The sequence below is a fragment of the Neophocaena asiaeorientalis genome, unplaced genomic scaffold (genome assembly GCF_003031525.2).
Source record: "Neophocaena asiaeorientalis asiaeorientalis breed wild unplaced genomic scaffold, Neophocaena_asiaeorientalis_V1.1 scaffold357, whole genome shotgun sequence".
Lineage (NCBI taxonomy): Eukaryota > Metazoa > Chordata > Mammalia > Artiodactyla > Phocoenidae > Neophocaena > Neophocaena asiaeorientalis.
In genome coordinates, this window is record NW_020173270.1 from 4,986,998 (window position 1) to 5,009,255 (window position 22,258).

Genomic DNA, 22,258 nt, shown 5'->3' on the forward strand with positions numbered 1-22,258 from the left:
GAGGGGTCGGTTCGCGGCGCGGGGCCAAGGAGGGTGCGGAGCGGGCTTGGTCCGAGACTGGCGGGTTGGGGGGCCCTTGGGGGGTCTTAGCGGGGGTGACGTTTGGGGACCCGTGGGATGACTGGGCGGGAGAGAAGCTGGGCCGGCGCCTGTGAGGGGCGTGGCGGTCTCTGGGACGCTGGAGCAGGGACGTCAGAGGCTGGGGAGATCTTTGAGGCGTCTCTGAAGGAAGCCGTCGGGGTCTGCCTTGGAGCTTGGGAGAAGGTCGGGGGAGAAGGACGATGGAGAAGACTCTCAGCTGTAGCCCTTTGAGGAGGCCCCTTGGGAGTGTGGAGACCGGGGTGGGGGCCTTTGAAACCTGGAGGGGTGCCTTCGGGGACGGGGGGAGGAAGAAGTTATCTTCGCTAGGACGGTGGAGGTCAGGGGAAGCAAGAGCGGGTCGGGGCCTTCGGAGGAGCTTGGAAGCCATTGTCCAGTTCCTGGGGAATTCAGGATTGGGGGGAGCAAGAGATTACCCACAGCGCTGCAGAGGGTCTTAAGAGACCAGCCGAGGAGGAGGGGTTAGTGGGTAAGGGAAAGAGGGGTTGAGGCCGCTGATGGGTAGGGAGATGGAAGCGTGTTGGAGGTCTGGCAGGGAATCAGGGAGCCCCAGAGTTTGGGGGTGTGAAGAGTGTGGGGAACTTGCAGGAGTGTGTGGGGCTCTGGACAAGCAGGTTGGGAGAAGCCTAGGAGGGAGAGGCAGAAGAAGACTGCGGTGCTGTTTGTGGAAGCAGAGGTCTGTGGCTGGGAGCTATGGGGGTGGAGGTGGCACAGCGGGGCTAACACTGACCTCGGGGCGGTGTGGTATCTAAATGAGCCGAAACATGGACGTGCCCCGCCCACCAATTGCAAGTGCTTTCTACAAGGACCGTGGAATTTCAGCATGGTGTGATGTGAAACCTCTTTTGGGGGAGCAGGTCACTCCATTGACCTAGAAGTAATGGCTGGCATCTCACTCCTTTCTTATTTCCCTGTCTCCTCCTCCAGGGTCACGGCTAGAGGACTCCCTGAGGTCCTGTCCCCCGGGCCACTGTGACTGGGTTTGCACTGGAGTGGAAGGCGCTGGAAGGCAGACCGGCCGCTATGTCCACATTCAGGCAGGAAGATGTGGAAGACCACTATGAGATGGGGGAGGAGCTGGGCAGGTGAGTTCTCCCCTCTGATGGGGCTCCGACCAGGGGAGAGACCCGCTGTGGGGTTTTCTGGGTGTATCTCGTCTCCTGTCCTTTATCCCACTCTCCAAGAAGGGATGAGTCGATATCATGTGCTGTGGAACGAGTTTGGGCTTTGGAGTCAGCCAGTCTGGGCCTGGAATTCTTGCTCTGACATCCTCTGTGCATTTCATTTGGGGAGAAACATAACTGAGCACAAATGGCACCTAATACGGTGCTTGGCATGGGCGTGAGAGCAGTAGATGTTGGCAGGTTTTGTTGGTGAGGGTCTGTCCCTCTCTTTAATCCTCTCTTGTGGGAGGGCAGTTGAGTCTCCTCGTCTCTCGTACGTTTCCAGGGAAGGCCTCCCGTCTGGGCCTACACCCTTGCCAATGGTTGGCATTCTTGTGGGAAAGAGCAGAGGTTTCCCGATCCAGCCAGCAGCTGATTTCCTGCTGGGCTGGGCCTTGGAGCGTCCCCTGGGAGCGCCCCCTCCCCCCCCAAGACCTGCCAGGCACCATCCTCCCCGCCCCACACCCACAGAGCTTCAGACCTTATTTGGTGAGTTTGTTGCTGGCCAGCCCCATGATGTCACCAGAATGGAATGTAAATAACTGAGCCATAACTGAGCTGTTCATCAGGCCTTTGCTGAGAGAGTGTATGGGGCTCATTTAGGATTCTGAAGTCCCTCCTTTAGGAATTTCCTCCGGTAGAGTGGTAGAGAATGCAGGCCGTCTCCCCACCCCCAAAAAAGTCTCAGACTCTGTTGTTGAAAATGTATTAGGACCTGCTGCTGAGAGTAGTTTGGCAAAAGTCAGCAAAAATACCATGTATGTTCCCTTTAAACCACTGATTCTGCTGCTAGGAGTTAATTCCGTGGAAGTAGTACGTACATGGACGTAAGGATCTAGGGACAGGGAGAGTTGCTATAAGGACTTTCTGTGAGCAAAAGACGAGAAGCCTCTTCAGTGCCCGTCACAGCACCATAGGCTCATCGATGGAATATAATGCAGCCATTAAAAAGAGCCTGAAAAGAAACAAAACTGAGTTATCTGTAGTGAGGTGGATGGACCTAGAGTCTGTCATAGAGTGAAGTAAGTCAGAAAGAGAAAAACAAATGCTGTACGCTAACACGGATATATGGAATCTAAGAAAAAAAAATGGTTCTGAAGAACCTAGGGGCAGGACAGGAATAAAGACGCAGACATAGAGAATGGACTTGAGGACACAGGGAGGGGGAAGGGGAAGCTGGGACGAAGTGAGAGAGTAGCATGGACTTATATATACTACTGAATGTAAAATAGGTAGCTAGTGGGAAGCAGCCGCATAGCACAGGGAGATCAGCTTGGTGCTTTGTGACCACCTAGAACGGTGGGATAGGGAGGGTGGGAGGGAGACGCAAGAGGGAGAGTATATGGGGATATATGTATATGTATAGCTGATTCACTTTATTATACAGTAGAAACTAACATACCATTGTAAAGCAATTATACTTCAATGAAAATGTTAAATAAAAAAAAGAGCCCAGCAACTTGTATAATGAAAGCCTTGTAGGAAGTTTATTGAAATTTTCTAGTAGCTCTGTCAATTTTAATAATTTTTTTTTTTTGCGTTACGGGGGCCTCTTGCTGTTGTGGCCTCTCCCGTTGCGGAGCACAGGCTCCTGACACGCAGGCTCAGCAGCCATGGCTCACGGGCCTAGCCGCTCCGCGACATGTGGGATCTTCCCGGATCGGGGCACGAACCCGTGTCCCCTGCATCGGCAGGCGGACTCTCAACCACTGCGCCACCAGGGAAGCCCCAATAATATTTTTTATAATTAACTTTTTTTAATTAAATTTTTAAAATTTATTTGGCTGCACTGGGTCTTGGTTGCGGCACGCGGGATCTTTGTTGCCGCATGCGCGGTCTTTAGTTGCAGCATGCGGGGTCTTCAGTTGTGGCTTGTGGACTTCTTAGTTGTGGCATGCATGAGGGATCTAGTTCCCTGACTGGAGATCGAACCCAGGCCCCCTGCATTGGGAGCGTGGAGTCTTAGCCACTGGACCGCCAGGGAAGTCCTAATTTTAATGATTTTAATAATGTATTTTACTTAATATGTCAAACTGTTATCATTTTGCTTGTGATCATTATAGAAATTACTAATGAAATAGTTTACTGCCTTTTATTGATGTGCACCTTTGAAATCTGGTGTGTCTTGTACACTCACAGCACATGTCAATTTGAATGGGCTGGACAGCTTCCATGTGGCCAGTAGCTGCCATCTTGGACAGTGCTGCCCTATGTAATGATCCGGAACATTCTTGGAGACACATGAGGTGAAGGATTAATGCCACAGAACATTGTGCATACTGTGCTGCAAATCTTAGTTGTGGCATGCATGAGGGATCTAGTTCCCTGACTGGAGATCGAACCCAGGCCCCCTGCATTGGGAGCGTGGAGTCTTAGCCACTGGACCGCCAGGGAAGTCCTAATTTTAATGATTTTAATAATGTATTTTACTTAACTCAATATGTCAAACTGTTATCATTTTGCTTGTGATCATTATAGAAATTACTAATGAAATAGTTTACTGCCTTTTATTGATGTGCACCTTTGAAATCTGGTGTGTCTTGTACACTCACAGCACATGTCAATTTGAATGGGCTGGACAGCTTCCATGTGGCCAGTAGCTGCCATCTTGGACAGTGCTGCCCTATGTAATGATCCGGAACATTCTTGGAGACACATGAGGTGAAGGATTAATGCCACAGAACATTGTGCATACTGTGCTGCAATTTGTATAAATTACAGATGTTGTTTGGACATCTGAGTCCTGGGCTGTTTTTTTGTTACATTTCCATTCATCTGTGAAAGGCCCTACCAGGGAGGTACTGTTATCCTCATTTTCTAGATAAAGAAACTGAGGCTGAGAGCAGGGAAGCGTCTTGCCCAAGGCTATACAGACTGGAAGTGGCCAGGCAGGATTCAGACCTTGAGGCCACGCCCTGCCAGCTGCAAAGCCCAGGCGTGCTGGAGCCAGTGCTGGAACCAGAGGTGGGCATCCAGCTTCTTCTGCCTGTCTCGAGCAAAGCACGGTCGTGTTTCCTTGTCCCAAGAGTCACGGGCTGAATGAACTGGGAGTGAGTTTCTTTGTGTGCCTGTGCAGATGTGTATGGAGGGTTCTTTCCTCCTAATTCAAGTCACCTGGACAGTCTTGGGAAATAAATGAATCTGCTGTTGGTCATTGTAGACCTCCAGCCTGGCTTCCACGTCATGGAGAGCTGTGTGTGTCTGTATTCGTCAGCTCGGGCTGCTGTAGCAAAGTGCCTCAGACTGGAGGGCCTGAACAGTGGAGGTTGATTCTCTCACGGTGCTGAAGGCTGGACGTCCAAGGTCGAGGTGTCAGCAGGCTTGGTTCCCTCTGAAGCCTCTCTCCTTGGTGTGTAGATGGCTGCCTTCTCCCCATGTCCTCACATTTTCTTCCTCTGTGCATGTCTGTATCCTAATCTCCTGTCCTTATTATAATCTCCTTATAAGGACAGCAGTCATACTGGATTAGGACCCACGCCAGTGATCTCATTTGTACTTAATTACCTCACATTTTGAGGTTCTGGGGGTTAGGATTTTGGGGGACACAATTCAGCACCTAACAGTGTCTTTGTCCCTCTTCCCATGAACTCTTTCTTTGTTAGTTTTTTGTTAGTTCAGCTTGGAATAAAGCTACAGGGGAGAAAAATCCTTGTGTTTGAGAATTAGGCCACACGTCCAGTGCTTAGCAGTGTTCCTGGCACGTGGCGAACACTCAGCCCTCGAAGTTATTACTGTCAGGCGTCATCGTGGGATGGAAGGTGGACCTGGAAGAACTTGCTTGGTTGATGTCGGCAGAGGGGAGGGGGAAAGGCCTTTCAGGTGTGGGGAATGTTAGCTAAGATGTGGAGGTGGGGGCAGGAGCACAGCGTGGATTTCCGTGCGGGGGGCGAGGCCTGATCAGGGACACTTGACACTTCTCGTCTGACCTGTCCTCTTGGCTTTTAGACTAGTGTTTGAGTGTCCTGTTGCTGCTGTAACAAATTACCAGAACTTAGTGGCTTAGAAGAACACCCATTTATTATCATAAAGGTCTGGGAGTCAGGAGTCTAAAATGGACCTGCAGGGCTGGTCCTTCCGGAGGCTCCAGGGCAGCATCGGTTCCCGCCTTTTCCAGCTTCTAGAGGCGCCGCATCCCTGGCTCGCGGCCCCTCCTGCATCCTCACAGCCAGCAGCGCAGCATCTCCCATCTCGCTCTGCCTCTGACCCTCCCGCCTCCCTCTTACAAGGACCCTGTGATGACACTGGGCCCCCCAGGGAATCCAGGGTCATCCCCATCTTAGGGGCCTTAACTTAATTCTGTCTGCAAAGGCCCTCTGCCCCGTGAGATGATGTGTCCACAGGTTCTGGGGATTCGGATGTGGACCTTTATTTAGCCTACCCTGGTTGGTAATAATTTGCACTCCCCACCTTGATCCTCACCTGCCTGAGTGTGCTCGGAGCATGTCTGCAGTGGTCTGCCGTGGGCGCCTTTGTGTCTCGATGCTCACGAGGGCAGCGCTTCAGGTGTTTGCTGGCTACAGGTGGTCCTGGGCGTCCCAGTGAGGTCCACTTACTGGGACACACCCAGTTGGGTCCCTTGGCTTTTCTGAGGGCCCTGCTGGCTTGGCAGAGGCGCCCCTCACTCGTTTCTCGTTCTGTCTGGCCTGTCCGCCCTGTGCTGTCACCAACTTAAGAGACCCCTCCTGTCCCCAAGGCCCGTCTGCACAATTCCTTCCTCTGCGTGCTCGTCCCCCATTTCCACAAGATGTCACGTAGTCACCTAGTCTCCTTTCCCTTGACCCCCAGTGGTGCCTGGTTGATGTTTCTTGTCTGGAATGTGTGCCTTCTGTCTTAGAATTAGTTTCTCTGCTCACGTGTGTGTTCATATATCCTCTGGAGGCTGGGGTGCATGACCCCATGGCCTTTGGGCCACATACGGCCCTCACCTAGTTCAGTATGGCCCGCCCACAAACGTAGGATGGTTTTTTCCTTGTTTAAAGGGTTATAAAAACACACAAGAATTGTGACAGAGACCACATGGCCCGTAAAGCTTAAAATATTTACCCTTTGGCCTTTTTCACTCAATTCCTGAGTGAAAGCAAGTTAAGGTAAGTTCCTAGATAACCAAAGAATATGGACATTGGACAGCTCCCTGGAGTGCAGTAAAGAGAGTTTCTCTTTCTCTTCAGATACCAGGGGTCTTGAGATAAAAGTCACACACCATACAATTTACTCATTTAAAGTGTACAATTTAATGATCTTTCGTACATTCACAGGGTCTTACAACCATCACTATTAAATACTTTCAGAACGTTTCTATCACTCCAAAAGGAAACCTCATCCCCATGAGCAGGCACACCCCCATCCCCTCCCCCAGCCCAACAACCAGGAATCCACCTTCTGTGTCTGTGGATTTGCCTGTTCTGGACGTTTCCCATCAATGGAATCACACCCTGTGTGTCCTGTGTCTGGTTTCTCTCGCTGAGCATTGTGTTCTCAGGGTCCATCCACGTTGCAGCGAGTGTCAGTGCCTCTCTCTTCATGGCTGAGTGATGTGCCCGTGTGTGGAGGGACCACATTTTGTGTATCCATCATCCGTTGAGGGACATTTGGGTTATTTCCATCTTATGGCTACTGTGAATAATGGTGCTGTGCACATTTGTGTGCAAGCTTCTGTGGAGCGATGTTCCTGGGTCCGATGGTAACTCCATGTTTCACCTTTTGAGGAACCGCCAGACTGTCTGCCACTGCGGCTGCCCCGTCTCACACTCCTACCAGCCATGCACCTGGGTTCTGGTTTCTCCACATCCTCACTCTTCTCTCTTGTGAAAATGTGTGTACTTCTTTCACTCTGCCTATTGAATAAGAAGCTCTTTTTTTTTTTTAAAGTGATAGACATCCTTTTATTTATTTATTTTTTGGCAGAGCCACATGGCATGCGGGATCTTAGTTCCCTGACTAGGGATTGGCCCCGTGCCCCCTGCACTGGGAGCATGGAGTCTTAAACACTTGCACTCCAGGGAAGTCCCTGGATAAGAAGCTCTTTTGAACTCAGTGGTTTTTTATCTTTTCTTAGATTTTAAACAATGATGAAATAATGCTGTGAGAAGTTGAATCTTGTAGAGTCATATCAAATAAAAAGTAAAAACCCCTTTTCACTGCCCTCAGTCGCACTCCTCAGGGATGTCTCTTGCTCACAGCTTGGTGTGTGTCCTTCAGACCTCTTTTCCTGCATCTACACACATAAACATACCTGTATAGGTGGGTACAGCATGTACCTTTTTTACCTAGAAAATTCTCGTTCCTTGTGTTATCCTGCAGTTGTCTTCACTGAGCTGGTCTTCACGGGTATCTGTCTTGTCTTTTCTTTTTTTAAAATTATTTTAACTATTTATCTTTGGCTGCGTTGGGTCTTCGTTGCTGCGCATGGGCTTTCTCTAGTTGCAGCGAGCAGGGGCTACTCTTCGTTGCGGTGCACAGCCTTCACATTGCCATGGCTCTTCTTATTGCAGAGCATGGGCTCTAGGCACGCGGACTTCAGTAGTTGTGGCACACGGGCTCAGTAGTTGTGGCTCGCGGGCTCTAGAGCGCAGGCTTAGTAGTTGTGGCGCACGGGCGTAGTTGCTGTGCGGCATTTGGGATCTTCCCAGACCAGGGCTTGAACCCATGCCCCTGCATTGGCAGGGGGCTTCTTAACCACTGCATCACCCGGGAAGTCCATGGGTGTCTTTCTGGTCAGCACATGGAGAGTCGTTCTTTTCCAAGACTGCGAAAATTCTGCCTGACTTACCATGATGGGAGTCCAGCTCCCTTTTGATAAATGTGGAGCCGTTTCTGTTCTTTCACTGCTGCAGAAACTCCAGGTAGCCACTGTATTATGCACCAATTTGCACTTGCGTGGGAGCACCCCTGCTGGGTGGGGTGCATTCTCCAGCTGGTGGGGTGCACCTCAGCATGGCGCCAGGAGCTGGGACGAACTGTCCCAGGAGGTTGCGTCATCCGAGCGTGGTCCGGTCCCAAGAGTCCTGTGTCCCTCTCGGCGCCCACTCCCCACTCTCCCCTCCCCTTCTGTCCCTGCAGTGGCCAGTTTGCAATTGTGCGGAAATGCCGGCAGAAGGGCACCGGGAAGGAGTACGCGGCCAAGTTCATCAAGAAGCGCCGCTTGTCGTCCAGCCGCCGGGGGGTCAGCCGGGAGGAGATCGAGCGGGAGGTGAACATCCTGCGGGAGATCCGGCACCCCAACATCATCACGCTGCACGACATCTTTGAGAATAAGACCGACGTGGTGCTCATCCTGGAGCTGGTCTCGGGCGGGGAGCTCTTCGATTTCCTGGCGGAGAAGGAGTCGCTGACAGAGGACGAGGCCACCCAGTTCCTCAAGCAGATCTTGGACGGCGTCCATTACCTGCACTCCAAGCGTATCGCCCACTTCGACCTCAAGGTAGCCCCGCTGGGCCCTCAGGACAAAGCTGGGGACCAGCCTGACCGGGGAGGGTGAGGATGGGGGCTGAGAGGGTCCACCTCCCCTCGGCACAGGATGTTCTTGCCCGGGGCACTGGGGAGACGGACTGGCTCAGGCCTGGACCTGTGCGGGGTCAGCCTGCACAAACCCCGCATGCTGGGATTGGGAGGTGCTCAGGGACAACCTGGTGCTGTTCCCTGAGGTGGCGGGCCGGCAGCAGCACTGCCTCCCGCCCAGCGCCCTGCCTTCCCGCCCTGCCTCCAGCCAGAGAACATCATGCTTCTGGACAAAAATGTGCCCAACCCGCGGATCAAGCTCATCGACTTCGGCATCGCCCACAAAATCGAAGCAGGGAACGAGTTCAAGAACATCTTTGGCACCCCGGAGTTCGTGGGTAAGGCCCGGTGTGGGCCTTGGGGGGCACTGGAGGATTTCCAGCTGGCATGGGGTGAGGCAGGCCCACTGGCCTCAGGTTTCCCTTCCTGGCCCTGGCGCTGGACACGGGGAACTCAAGGCCTGGCGTTGGTGCTGTCACCGTCCCGGCCTTCCCTGCCGAGGGCCAGCCTTGCCTGAGTGGGCACTGTCCGCTGGTTCCCCCTTAGCCATACCCGGCACCTGACCCTGTCTCCCTGTCTCTGCAGCTCCCGAGATTGTCAACTACGAGCCCCTGGGTCTGGAGGCGGACATGTGGTGAGTGGGGGGTGGCGGGCCCGGGGCTGCCCTCGTCGCTTCTCCTCAGGGCATCCCCCATCTGTCCCCAGGAGCTGCCGGTCACAGCCGCAGGCCGGGGTGTAGCCTGTTCTCCTGTCTTGGAGCTGTGGGGCAGGGGCAGGACAGACTGCTGCCTTAGAACAGGGTTGGCCGACGACCCAGGCCCATGAGCTCGGAATGGTTCTCACGTTTCTGGAGGGTTGTTAAAAACACACGAATGTGTGGCAGAGACCATCTGTGGCCCCCAAAGCCCCGCTCAGCGTCTCGCCCTTTAGAGAAGGAGTTTGCCAGCCCTGCCCTCGGCCACAGCAGCCCCGTCGAGGGCCCCACGTCTGCATGTCTGTGGTGCCTTTGGGCTCTGTCCACACCGCCCTGACCCCGGCCAGTTTGAGCCTGAACAGGCAGGTGTGGTCACAGGCGCTTCCGTGTCCAGTCCTCAGACCCTCCGAGCAGAGCGAGGGCCTTGCTGGGGGCTGTGCAGCCCCTGGAGGGAGAGGGTCCCTGGGGCTGATGGGCCTGCTGCCGACCGGGCTCTGGGCCCCCCAGCCCCCTTGGGGCTCTGGGGTTGGGGTGCTGTGCCCCTGGCTGAGCTGACCCCCATCTCTTCTGTGTGTTCTCTTCCAGGAGCATTGGCGTCATCACCTACATCCTGTGAGTACCTGCTCGGCGCTTCCTGCCCCTTCCCGGGGCCCTGCTGGGTCAAGAGGAGGGTAGGGAGGCTTCTGTGCGGGGACAGCGAGTGGAAGGCAGCACCCTCAGTTCTCTGACGTGTCGCGGCACTCGGGAACTCTGGATGGATGGACGAATGCATGAGTGAATGAATGAATTTGTGCAGGAGAGAGAGGTGTGTTCAGGAGAGTTCAGAAGGCAGGGCCTCATCGTGTGAAACAACCGTGCAAGGCCCTGGGCCGGGACGGCATGTCCCCCTCATCCTCCGGCTGGCAGCTCCTAGGCATGGTGGACTCAGTCACGGGCCCGTTGGAGAGTAACTCAGCCTCCAGGCCTTCCCCTTCCCGGAGGTCAGGGGTGAGGATGAAAGTTCCATCGCTGTAACCCCACTTGCTGGTTCCCTGGCCACCGGCCCCCTCCTTAGGGCCGTTCCAAAGTCACCTCAATGGCATCAACTCAGGTGTGGTTGGAGGGGGCTTGTTGTGAACAACAAAAACACTGCTTTCGTCTCAAACCCCGAGCTGTTTTAGGGAAGGGAACAGAGACCAGATATTATAACAAGATGCTGCCACCTAGGGTTTTCGGATCTGTGTACTTGAGGGTTGGAGTGAAGACCACATATACATTTGTCACCCTAAGTCACAGCATCACGAACCCATAACCTCACAGTGTGGTGCTGTGGCCTCAGTGCAGCACGTCTGGAAGACACATGACGTCTGCGGTGTCGGCCAGGACTCCCCGCCACCTCCCCCCAAAGTTAGCCATTTTCCCTCTAACTACTACACGCTTCAGGGAAGTGCTTCGAGGCTGTGCGTCTACCTAGAGATTCTGCAGAGATTTTGCCCACTCATTTCAGCACCCCTCACTGGCTGGGCAGTGGATTTTCACTGCCTCTGGTTGGAGGCTGGGCACAGTTGTGGTTGGTGGCCCGGGGCCCGGCATCGCCCTTCCTCCACGTCTGCCCCCTTTATGGGCATGGCGGAGTCGGGTGGTGGCCTGGGCAGTGGCCTGGTTGTGGGGTGACCGCAGGGATGTCCGGCCCCACTGAGCCCGGTGTCCGCCTTCCAGTTTGAGTGGTGCGTCACCATTCCTGGGAGAGACCAAGCAGGAGACCCTGACCAACATCTCGGCCGTGAACTACGACTTTGACGAGGAGTACTTCAGCAACACCAGCGAGCTGGCCAAGGACTTCATCCGCCGGCTGCTCGTCAAAGACCCCAAGTAGGAGCGCTGGGCTGGGCAGGGAGGGCTTGGCAAGGCCCCCAGGATGGGCGCTCTGGCCGAGGACGAGTAACACATCCGTCCGAGCCACCACCTTTCTGTTATTGGGAATCGGGCGTGGCTTCTGCTTTGGGCTGGAGATAGCACAGAGGAGTTAGGTCGGCCCTTTTTTTTTTTTTTTTTTTTTTTTAACGCGGGCCTCTCGCTGTTGCGGCCTCTCCAGTTGCAGAGCACAGGCTCCGGACGTGCAGGCCCGGCGGCCACGGCTCACGGGCCCAGCTGCTCCACGGCACGTGGGATCTTCCCGGACCGGGGCACGAACCCTTGTCCCCTGCATCGGCAGGCGGACTCCCAACCACTGCACCACCAGGGAAGCCCGGTCGGCCCTCTTAAGAAGCTGTCTCTTAAGCTTTTAATCTGTGGCCAACGTTTAAGATAGGAGGTTTTTTTATAAGGTTCCAGATTACTGTTTGTCTTTTTTCCTAGAAAAAAAATCTAATTGTGCTGGCAGCACGGAGCCTTCATTCACACAGAGGTGCTCCCGTGGGCCATAGTGCTCCCCAGCCTCCCCCTCTAGGTGCCTGAGTTGTGAGACCCCAGTGTTAGGTGTCAACACTGTGAACGAAACCCCTCAGAAAACATGGAGACCTTGGAGTCCCCTTGATGGGCTCCTTGTGGTTGGCCAAGCAGAGTGGAAGCTCTTCATGGTGCCTGTATTTTCACGGTCATTTCAGGGACTTGCTGCCGGGCTGGAGGGTGACTTTAGGGACTTGGGAGGGTCCCCAGGGGCGGGTGCCTGAGTCAGCCACAGGTGGGGCTGAGAGCCAGAGCTGTAGCAGGGAGAGTATGGCTCACCCCTTCCTGCTCTCTGCGTTGGGGAGGATGGTAAAGTGGCCCACGTGCAACTAACTAAGGTTGGGGGCTCTTCCAGGAGGAGAATGACCATCGCCCAGAGCCTGGAGCATTCCTGGATCAAGGTGAGGCAGTGGGGCTGCCCCCACGTAGGCATGGCAGGTGTGAGCAGCCCCTGGCATGGGGGAGGGTCCCCAGGGGAGCGGACCCGGACGGTGTGGGGCGCGGGGTGTGCATGGACGTGGTGTTGGAGCCATCTCATGGAGGCGCCGGCTGGAGTCCACGGCCCCTCTGCACGTAGCAGAGCTCCCTCCCCAGAACTTCCCAGAAAGGGGTCACCTCCAGGCCCGGGTTAGGGTTGGCAACCTCTGTAAAGAGCCAGAGAGTAAATGCTTTTGGCTCTGTGGTCTGTGGCACGGCCAGGTAGTCTGCCATCCATTCTCGGCTTGGCCGTCAGAGTGTGGAAGCACCGGGAGCACGTGTACGTGAATGGGCAGGGCTGAGTGCCGATGAAAAGTGAGCGGAGGGCCGGGCATGGGCCGGGGGGGGTCTCCCCCTGCCGGCCCCCCAGTCCAAGGCACCCTCCCCTCCCGCTGCAGGCGATCCGGCGGCGGAACGTGCGGCGGGAGGACAGTGGCCGCAAGCCGGAGCGGCGGCGCCTGAAGACAGCCCGCCTCAAGGAGTACACCATCAAGTCGCACTCGAGCATGCCCCCCAACAACACCTACGTCAACTTCGAGCGCTTCTCCAAGGTGCTAGAGGAGGTGGCGGTGGCTGAGGAGGGCCTGCGTGGGCTTGAGCACAGCCGGCGCCTGTTCCACGAGGACATCGAGGCGCTGACGGCAATCTACGAGGAGAAGGAGGCCTGGTACCGCGAGGAGAACGAGAGCATCGGCCAGGACCTGCGGCGGCTGCGCCAGGAGCTGCACAAGACGGAGGCGCTCCAGCGGCAGGCCCAGGAGGAGGCCAAGGGCGCCCTGCTGGGGGCCAGCGGGCTCAGGCGCCGCTTCAGCCGCCTCGAGAACCGCTACGAGGCGCTGGCCAAGCAGGTGGCCTCCGAGATGCTGTTTGTGCAGGATTTGGTGCGTGCCATGGAGCAGGAGAAGCTGCAGGGGGGGGAGTGCAGCCTCCGCTAGGGCCGCTCGGGGCACGGTGTCCTGCACCCCGGGGGGAGCCCTCCGTCACCCTGGTGTGGCCCTGGATGCGCTCCACATGGCCCAGGAGTCCACGGCTGAGGGGAGGGCTTTGGCCCGGCTCCGCACCGGGAGGATGTGGCTGATGTGGGCCTTCTCTGTGCAACCCGAGTCTTCCCCCCACAGGCCCCAGCTCAGCCCCTCCCTCCTGCAACTCGACTCTGGGGGCTTTTGGGGCAGCATCACCACAGGAACTCTGCAAGAGGTTGACACCACCAAGGCAGCTCTGGCCGTGGTGGACATAGATGCCTCACACGTGGCAGGGTGTAGGGGTGGCAGCCTCCATGTGCAGGGCCTGGGTCAGCGGCTGCAGGACCTCCATGTGGTCTGAGTGCGTGGAGCCTTGGTGTGGGGACGGGGGTGTCTGAGTGCCTCGGCCTTGCCCCTGGGGCTCAGAATTGGAGGGGCCTCTGCTCGACACCCTGGCTCCTCCTGTTCTGGAGACGGATGGCTGCTCCTCCAGGGTCCGTGGTGGAGGTGGTCTCTGAGCCCAGCTCTTCAGATCCCCCAGCCCCTCGCAGGGCCCCCAGCCTGGGGCTGGGCACCAGGGCCAGAACTGAGGAGATGACGCAGCCCTCGAGGAGATGTGGGTCTAGGGGTTGTATTGGGGGCAGTGTGTGGCAGGGCACAGCGCCTGGATGCAGTAAAGGAAACATCTGCAAAGCTGAGTCTCCACTCCCTCCCTGAGGCAGGCCAGCTGGGGGCCGGGAGGGGGGGAAGAGCTGTGGCCGCTTGGAGCCTCCCGCAGCCGCAGGCTGTGGAACCATCCCTTCCTCTCCAGCTCCCTGTCAGCGCACAGCGCTGACTCTTCGGCGGGGGTCCCACCCACTGCCCTGCCCCGTGTCACTCCCTCCCCCAGTGCTGCCTTCAGGACAGCACCTCTCGGGTGGGCCCCACGGAGTAGCTGCTGGAGGCCCGTGTTCCCAGCGTCCCCTCCCTGGAGAGCCCCAGGGCCCCTTACAAACACCCCACCCCATGCTCCGTGCTGCCCATTTGACTGCCTCTGCTGGCCTGGTGTTTTCAGGGACTCCCTCTCCGGTGGAGGTGGAGCCTTGGCGAGTGCTGGCCTGGACCACAGGGTTGAGGGTTTCAGCGGGCAGTGCCGCTGTGCGCCACTAGGTGCTGCCCTGGAGCGGGTCCTTGCGCCCCAGAGAGAGTGCCCTGAGAGCCAGGCTTCAGTGGAACGTGGGTCTCCGGCTGGTGGCCACTCTGAGCTCGGAGTGCTCTGCTGCTGGTTGTGTTAATTGAGGGACCCCTGTGCAGCCCCCCTTGGCCCGAGAGGAATCCTCGGGACAGAGGCCAGCCCAGGCTGAGTGCAGGGAGGAGCTGGGCAGGCGGGCGGGTACTCCACCTGTGGCCCTGGCTGGGGCTCAGGCCCAGGACCCTGCGGGGCCGAGGAGGCCTTGGGACCTAGATGTGGGCTTGGCGTGGGTGGGGGTGGGCCGGCTGTACGCCCCTCGCGAGCTCCACTGCATGACACACACGCCTCTAAGTGTATGTGTGCTGCTCGGAGGCGTGTGTGTCAGCATAGAGGAAGTGAAGCATGGTTTCCCTGGCGTCCTGCTCGTCTCTGCTTGGGCCCGGGCAGGGGCGGCCAGCCTTGGCAGTCACCTGGTGCCACGGCCTCTCCGCCCTCTTGTATCTCCCTCTCTCTGTCACTGCCTGCTCCCACAGCCCTGGGGGGCCTTGGAGGCTGCTCCAACCTTGGGGCTCAGGTGGACTGGGCCTCTTGTTGTTGCTATGAGGTGGAGGCGTCCAGGCAGCTAGAGTGGGTTTGGAGGGGTTTCCTGTCCCTTGGCTCCTCCTGAGACGCTGCCAGATCACATGTGGGCTGCCCTGCACCGCGCTGGGCCCTCCCGGAGGAGATGTCCTTGCCGCTCCTGCTCCCACTCGCCTCGGCCTCTGGGTCTGGAGCGTGGTTCCAAAGAGGGCCCTTCTGACCCTCTTCCTCCTTCCCAGCGGCCTGCTCGACCTTCTGTTGCCTCGTTCCATGCATCCCTCCCTGCACCGGTTTTTTAAAACTAAATTTAGAAAAATTGAGATAAGGCTTACTGTACAATTCATCCCTTTTCATTTGTTTTTGACCAACAACTTCCACTTTTAAAATCTCAGTAAATTTCAGTTTGTCGAATGATTGAAACCCACTCAGGTTTCTCCAGTTGGTCTGTGATTCCTCCACAGCTGTCACCTGGTTATTAGGCCTTCAAGGCAGGGCTCTGAGCAGCAGATCCCCCGATGGTGCGTTGCAAAGCGTGGTCGGCCCACGGCAGGAAAGGGGCACCCAGCATGGATAGTTGTATAACATCAGTAGGCTGTGGTCTGGGTGCCTCCAACGGGAAGGGAGGAGCTTCCGTGCAGTGCTAGAGGGTCTCCAGACCCCGAGGGGTGTGAGCCGGAGGCTCCCTGAAGGCCTCAGGGGACCAGTGAATAGCATTCATCCAGCCGTCATTTCCCCAGTCATGCCGCTCTGTGGGCCCCACATCAGGCCCTGGGAGATGGCAGTAGGAGGTGGACACAATGGTCTGTCTCGATAGGGGCAGGGGCGGGGCCCTCACCCATCCAGCCTTTCTGATGGAGACTTGCGGGTAGAAAGCACGTTTCCCTTTGGACTCAAACCTGCCCTTTCAGTATCCAAAGCACCTCTGTGCTGAGGGCAAATTCCCCAGCGTCTTCAGTGGGTAACGTGAGCAGGTGTCCTTGCTTTGGAGATTACCTCTGCCCCCTGACCCGGGTTATCTTGCTCAGTGCAGCCTCGGCATCCTCAATCTGTCAGTTAAGGGCTCAGGGAACCACTTTGTGGTCATAAAGCACCTCCCAGTGTATCTGGCCCATGCAAGCACTTACAAATAGTGCTGTCTCTTTGTAGAGCCCCTGGGGCTGACGTGCTGTTATTAATCTTGTCTGTGGCAGGCAGGCCCCAGAGTGGCCCCCATGTAGCCCCGCCTCCTGTTCCCCACCCCCTGGAGAGCAGGCTGGCCTCGTGGCAGGTTCTGACCAACAGAACTCTGGGAAGGTGATGGAGTCGCTTCCGTGGTTAGGCTGCACAGCCTATGATTTCCATCTTGCCAGCTGACTCCCTTGCTGGCTTTGATGCAGTGAGCCGTCATATTGGACAGGCCCATGTGGCAAGGAACAGCCAGCAAGCAGCGAAGCCCACCGACCACGTGAAGGGTCCTAACAGTGGGCCCCTCCCTAGTCGAGCCTTTGGATAAAACCCAGCCTGGACCGACACCTGGATTGCAGCCTCCTGAGGGACCCTGAGCACAGGACCCAGGTAAGCCAATCAAGACTCCTGACCCACTACTGTGAGATGATAACGTGTATTGCTTTAAGGCACTAGGTTTGTGGTGCTTTGTTACACAGCAGTAGCTGAGTCATGCTGATGAAGGTGTGCTGCATCCACTTACAGGTTCACCGAGCAATTCAACTCTCGCTTCCCCTCTTTTGGTACCCTGTCCCTCTGCCACGCCCTCAGCCCCTTTTCTTTCAGGGGTGTGATTGGGGGGGCTGCATGTTAGCACCTTCTGCTCTGAGGAGAGAGGGCTCCCAGCAGGTCTGCAGAGCGAAGCCTCCCCACATCTGTTTTTTGTTTGTTTTTTAAATATTTATTTGGTTGCACCAGGTCTTAGTTGCAGCACGTGGGCTCAGTTGCAGCACACGGGCTCCTTAGTTGTGGCATGCGAACTCTTAGTTGCAGCATGCATGTGGGATCTAGTTCCCTGACCAGGGTTGAACCCGGGCCCCCTGGATTGGGAGGACGGAGTCCTATCCACTGCACCACCAGGGAAATCCCCCCTGCATCTGGTTTTGCTCTTATGCAAAATGGAAATGTCTTCTTGCCTGCTTCTTGAGACGGATGAGGGGGGAATGAACTGTGGGAGCTGTGAACCCTGTCCCTGCAGCTGGCGAGAGTCAGGCTGGACCTGCCCCGAGGTTCGCTTAGGGTTTGGCTGCCATGTGCATGAAGCTCGTTGCAAGGAAGGTGTTGAAAGCCCGTGTTTATCTCAGAGCAAAGCTTGCGCAGAGGATGGCGAGTGAGGGAGGCTGAGTTTCCATCGCCGGCTCCACCCCGAAACTGGTGATCCCCCTCCCTGTCTGCTGCACGGTGGTGGTGCCCCCCGCCCATCCCTCCCACCCCCCGAGACGCTATGAGGAGTAACCGGGAACCTGGAGAGCACTGTGGAAGCTGATCAGGTCAGAGGGATGAGACCTCAGACCAGCAGAGCTCGTGTCCCCGGGTAGGTCAAGTTCTCCAAGTGGACATTGTGACACCAGCTGCAGAGAGAGACAGCAGCAGGCACAGGGGTCACGATTGTGCCTCTAGAGCCACTCAGCCCTACACCCCCGCTGCTGGGGAGGGGAGAGGGTCTGGGAGGGCTCAGATTTTGGGCGGTCGACAGATTCCAAGCTTTATTAGATTGAAATCACGAGGGTCAGAGAAGGTCAACATCATTATCGCTTAGGTTCCAGCTTGATCTGGTGGCTAAGCTCTTGTGGGGGCTTAAATTTGGCAAAACAGGGACTTCCCTGGCGGTCCAGTGGTTAAGACTTCATGCTGTCAATGCAGGGGGCACGGGTTCCATCCCTGGTCAGGGAACTGAGATCCCGCATGCTGCGGTAGGCAGTAAATAAATAAATTTGGCAGAACAGCTCAAGAAAGTGCTTCTGGCGAGTCTTTACAACTGGTTTATTATCTTCGCTATTGTTACTTCTCTTGTCTGATAACAGTCTTTCATCCCTGCATTCTTTTGTTTCCTTAAGCTCATTAGTTATTAAGACCTGTTCAAGGACAAACACTGTGGCCAGGCTTAGATCCCAAAATGGCTTAGGCCAAAAAATGGCTTCTCTGATGTCAAGAAAGCCACGTCTGATTCTGTTTCTCGGACCGTACCATATCTGCTTGCATCCCCTCCCTCAGGCCAGGTGCATCACTGGTGAGGCAGCCTGGGGCTGTGGCAAAATGCCCTCCCGGGCTGGACAGGGACAGACCTGCTGGTCATGGTTGGGCTGCTGAGCCAGAGGCTCTTGGGTCAGTGACTTGTATTTTTTTTTTTTTTGGCCGCACTGCATGGCATGCGAGATCTTAGTTCCCCGACCAGGGATTGAACCCGGGCCACGGCAATGAAAGTGCCGAGTCCTAACCACTGGTCCACCCGAGGATTCTCAGTGACTTGTGTTTCAACTGCCTCCTTGTCACCAGTTAGAGAGGGCGGGAGTCCCACTGTGGGGAAAGGGGTGGCTGGATGCAGGACGTCTGACACGGACAGATGAGTAGACGGCTCTTTACTAGGCACAAGGACCGACAGCCCCGGGGAGAAGGACGCCGCAGGCCCTGTAGGGCACTTGGGGCACAGTCAGGAGCAGGGTGTGCAGGCAGACTTTAGTGACAAGAGGATGAGGTGGCCTCCAGTTCTGTGGGAGGATGTCGCTGACTTGCTTGAATCATTCTGTGGGCTGGCAGGGCAGTGACAGCAGGAGCCCAGCCGGTCCCTCGGTCCCTCGAGAAGGAGGGCCTTGGGCTATCCGACCTCATTGGCGGCAGCTGTGGGGGACCCTCCGTGTTGTCCTAGCGTGTGAGATTCACCCTCAATCGAGGCCTTCACCACAGCTCACATTAGTCACGCGCCGTTTGCAAAATGAGTCAGACAGGCCTGGGTTTGGTGCAGCCCAGTTGGGCTCCTGGCTCTCGGCAGACACGGCACCTCTGTGTGTGTGCCAGCTTTGTCCTTAGGGACAGTGGTTTCTAAGGTGGCAGCAAGGGTTGGAGGCAAGGGTGTGTCAGGGTCTAGCACACTCTGGGCGCACCCTCACTAAGTGTGTCTTGTTAGATTCGGGGGCTCGGGCGCAGGAGTCACCAGGCCATGCTGGGTCCCCTGCAGCGCTGCCCGCCTCTCGTAGGGCAGAGGGCTGTCCTCGCGCCACCTGTCCTGCCCAGGGGCTGCGCACCCACAGCTGCTGTGCTCATGACCATACTTGGGCAAGAGGCGGTGGCCGCTATTAATAACCAGCGGGGCTGCCAGGGCACGGGGTGGTCTATAAAGCCAGACCCACCAGCCCTGAGAGGCTCCTTCAGCCCCCGAGACCTTTAGCCCCCCTGTTGTACAGAGAGAAAAAGAAAAGTAAGTACCGAAACCATCCCCTTGTCCCTCTGCCTGGCCCCACTCTGTGGCCTGAAAAGTGAGACACAGAACAGTGGTGAAAGACATACCCCATGCAAAGGACGTCTGAAACACAGCCTAGGGGGCACTTAACCGGCCCAGGTGGGAGGAGGGCAGTGAGGGGCGGGGAGGAGGAGGAGGGGGCTGGGACTTCTCCTCCCTGATTCTCCTTGTCCTGGAGGGGAGAGAGCCGGGGACCCCTGCCCTGGCCAGGTGACCCCAGGATGCATGTGTGTCTTGCAGTGATGGCCGTGGTGCCGGCTCCCCTCGGGGAGTGTGTGGCTTCCTCTCCCTGCCACCCCGACTCCCCCGGTGTCCCCCACCCCACCCCTTGGGGTTTTGCGTTTTTGAGGGTCCCTGTATGGGAGGACTTCCAGACCCCTGCGGAAGTGAGCCCTGTTTGCATGATTGAAAGTTGCCTCTGCGCCCCCTCCCCTCCCGGGCTTGTTGAAGAGAAACTTAAGGGGACTCGGGGAGGCTGTGGCTTCCTCTCCCTGCCACCCCGACTCCCCCGGTGTCCCCCACCCCACCCCTTGGGGTTTTGCGTTTTTGAGGGTCCCTGTATGGGAGGACTTCCAGACCCCTGCGGAAGTGAGCCCTGTTTGCATGATTGAAAGTTGCCTCTGCGCCCCCTCCCCTCCCGGGCTTGTTGAAGAGAAACTTAAGGGGAATGGGGAGGTGATGAGGACATTTCTTGGGCGCCCCAGGCTCCCTCCAGAATGTGCTGGGAGGACTTGGGGGGGGGCTCCTGAGTGGCAGCGGAGGGCATATGGCTGCCCCTGTCTGTGCCGGTCAGCCTGCTCCTCCCCCAGGCACCGGCTGGCCCCCTAGTCTGCCCCAAGGATGCCCCCTCAGGGGCCTGGCAGATGGCACCTGAGGTGGAGGCAGCCTTTGGAGGTGACCGCCCTGGCCCTGTTGGGACGTGGGTAGGGCAGGCAGAGTAACTGCTGATTAAGATGCCCCCTGAGTGCTACTTGACGTGAGTGGCAAGTGCTTGGGGTTGGGGGGGTCCTGAAATAGAATGAGGAAAGAAGGGCCCCGGGAGCCGGCTCTGCAGCCTTGCCCCACCGCCTGGAGCCTCTCCCTCCATCTTTCTTCCCCGATGGCTGTTAGGACATTTGGGGAAGGGCCCCAGGGCAGAGCTCTGGTGGGGGGGACTGTGCAGGGGCCCATGTGAGGACGTTTCACATGGAAGGCCGCCTGTCTGTATGCGGTGAGCTGAGGTGGGGTAGGGTCTCCCTGGCAAGGCTTCCGAATTGGGGTGGCCTCAGAGGAGCCAGGTTCCAGCGAGAGGCCCGTGGGGTCCCGCCTACCCGCCTGGGCCCCCAGCAGTTCCGAGGCCACACCTCCTCCCCCACGGAGTGAGCTCCCTGGTGCGGGCAGGCCAGGCCCACTTCCCCAGGGGTGGGGAATGACTTGGCCCAGCAAGGTGTCAGCCACAGGATGACTGGCACGTGAGTGTGTGTGTGTCACGTGGGTGTGTGTCAGGGTCTGTCTAATCCTGGGCTCTCAGCCTTCTCTGCACATCGAGTCCCACTCTGGGCGCCTCCAGGGGGTGTTTTTTTTTTTTTTAATTTGTTTTTTAATTTGTTTTTGTCTGCCTTAGGTCTTCATTGCTTCACGTGGGCTTTCTCTAGTTGCGGTGAGCGGGGGCTCCTCTTCGTTGTGGTGCGCGGGCTTCTCTTTGCGGTGACTTCTCTTGTTGCACAGCACGGGCTCTAAGCACGCAGGCCTCAGTAGTTGTGGCACGAGGGCTCAATAGTTGTGGCTCACGGGCTTAGTTGCTCTGCAGCATGTGGGATCTTCCCAGACCAGGGCTCGAACCTGTGTCCCCTGCAAGATTCTTGACCACTGCGCCACCAGGGGAGTCCCGGGGGGATGGGGGTTTGAGCCAATTCTCTGCCCTTAGTCCAGGGTGTCTCCCCTCGGCACCGCTGACATTCGGGCTGGATTGTTCTTGGCTGTGGGCCTGTCCTGGGCGCTGCGGGGTGTGGAGCAGCATCCCTGGCCCCCACCCCCTTGATGCCAGGAGTCCCCCAGTGTGACAACCATAGATGTCCCCAGACGTTGCCCAGTGTCCCCTGGGCGGGGGGCAGAGTCGCCCCCAGTTGAGAAGCACTGACCTGAGGTTGTTCTTAGCCTTCAGCATTCCGGGAAGGTGGAGTGCTTATCCCTGGGCCTCCCAGGGATGATTTTAGGGGAGGGATGGGGGGCAGGCATTCTTAGTGTTTGTAGCAACGTGCTTTCAGGAAATTCAAGGTTTCCCATCCACAGCAAGGCCATGAAGTTTCCTCTTCCAACGAATTTAGTTAAAATCCATCAAATGAGGGAGACTCATAAAGAAAACTAATAAATACCATAGTAATTATGGAGGAGTCTGCGGCCCCAGCCCTGTCACGAGGGTGGGAGGAGAACGAACGGCCTCAGAAGGGACCTCGGAGGGAGGCGCTGGGGGCATCGGGAGCTGGGGGGCCTCCTCCGGGCCCGGGGTCGCAGGGGAGCCTGGCGGTGACTGGTCCTGCCGCCATCCCAGGCAGGACAGCGGGCACAGCTGCGTCCCAGGCGCACCAGCCTGGCCTGGAACCCTGTCTCCTTCCTTTGTGGCCTGCGACTAAGGGACTCCACCTCCGGCAGCCTCAGTTTCCTCATCTGCGGAAAAGGAGTCGGTTGTACTGGTCACAGGAGCATGGGAGACAATTCCCAGCCCCCATCCTGAACATGGGACAGGGGTCCAGCAGGTGTGAGTGACCT

At 57.0% G+C, this 22,258-nt stretch overlaps 1 protein-coding gene across 6 annotated transcripts in view; it reads left to right on the forward strand.

Moving 5' to 3' along the window:
• DAPK3 (death associated protein kinase 3) overlaps positions 1 to 15,491 on the forward strand; it is a 15,601-nt gene extending 110 nt beyond the window's left edge. The window contains exons 1-9 of one of the 6 annotated variants that reach the window (XM_024745986.1): positions 1 to 33; positions 1,027 to 1,184; positions 8,322 to 8,682; positions 8,968 to 9,097; positions 9,345 to 9,393; positions 10,039 to 10,065; positions 11,152 to 11,304; positions 12,236 to 12,281; positions 12,756 to 15,491. In XM_024745986.1, the coding sequence (XP_024601754.1) occupies positions 1,123 to 1,184; positions 8,322 to 8,682; positions 8,968 to 9,097; positions 9,345 to 9,393; positions 10,039 to 10,065; positions 11,152 to 11,304; positions 12,236 to 12,281; positions 12,756 to 13,292 (1,365 nt within the window). In that variant the 5' untranslated portion in view covers positions 1 to 33; positions 1,027 to 1,122 and the 3' untranslated portion in view covers positions 13,293 to 15,491. Of the gene's footprint in view, positions 34 to 239; positions 342 to 1,026; positions 1,185 to 4,111; positions 4,227 to 8,321; positions 8,683 to 8,967; positions 9,098 to 9,344; positions 9,394 to 10,038; positions 10,066 to 11,151; positions 11,305 to 12,235; positions 12,282 to 12,755 lie in introns of those variants that run through there. The other 5 variants (XM_024745988.1, XM_024745985.1, XM_024745989.1 and 2 more) reach the window with 5 other exon arrangements.
• The last annotated feature ends 6,767 nt before the right edge of the window (positions 15,492 to 22,258 follow it).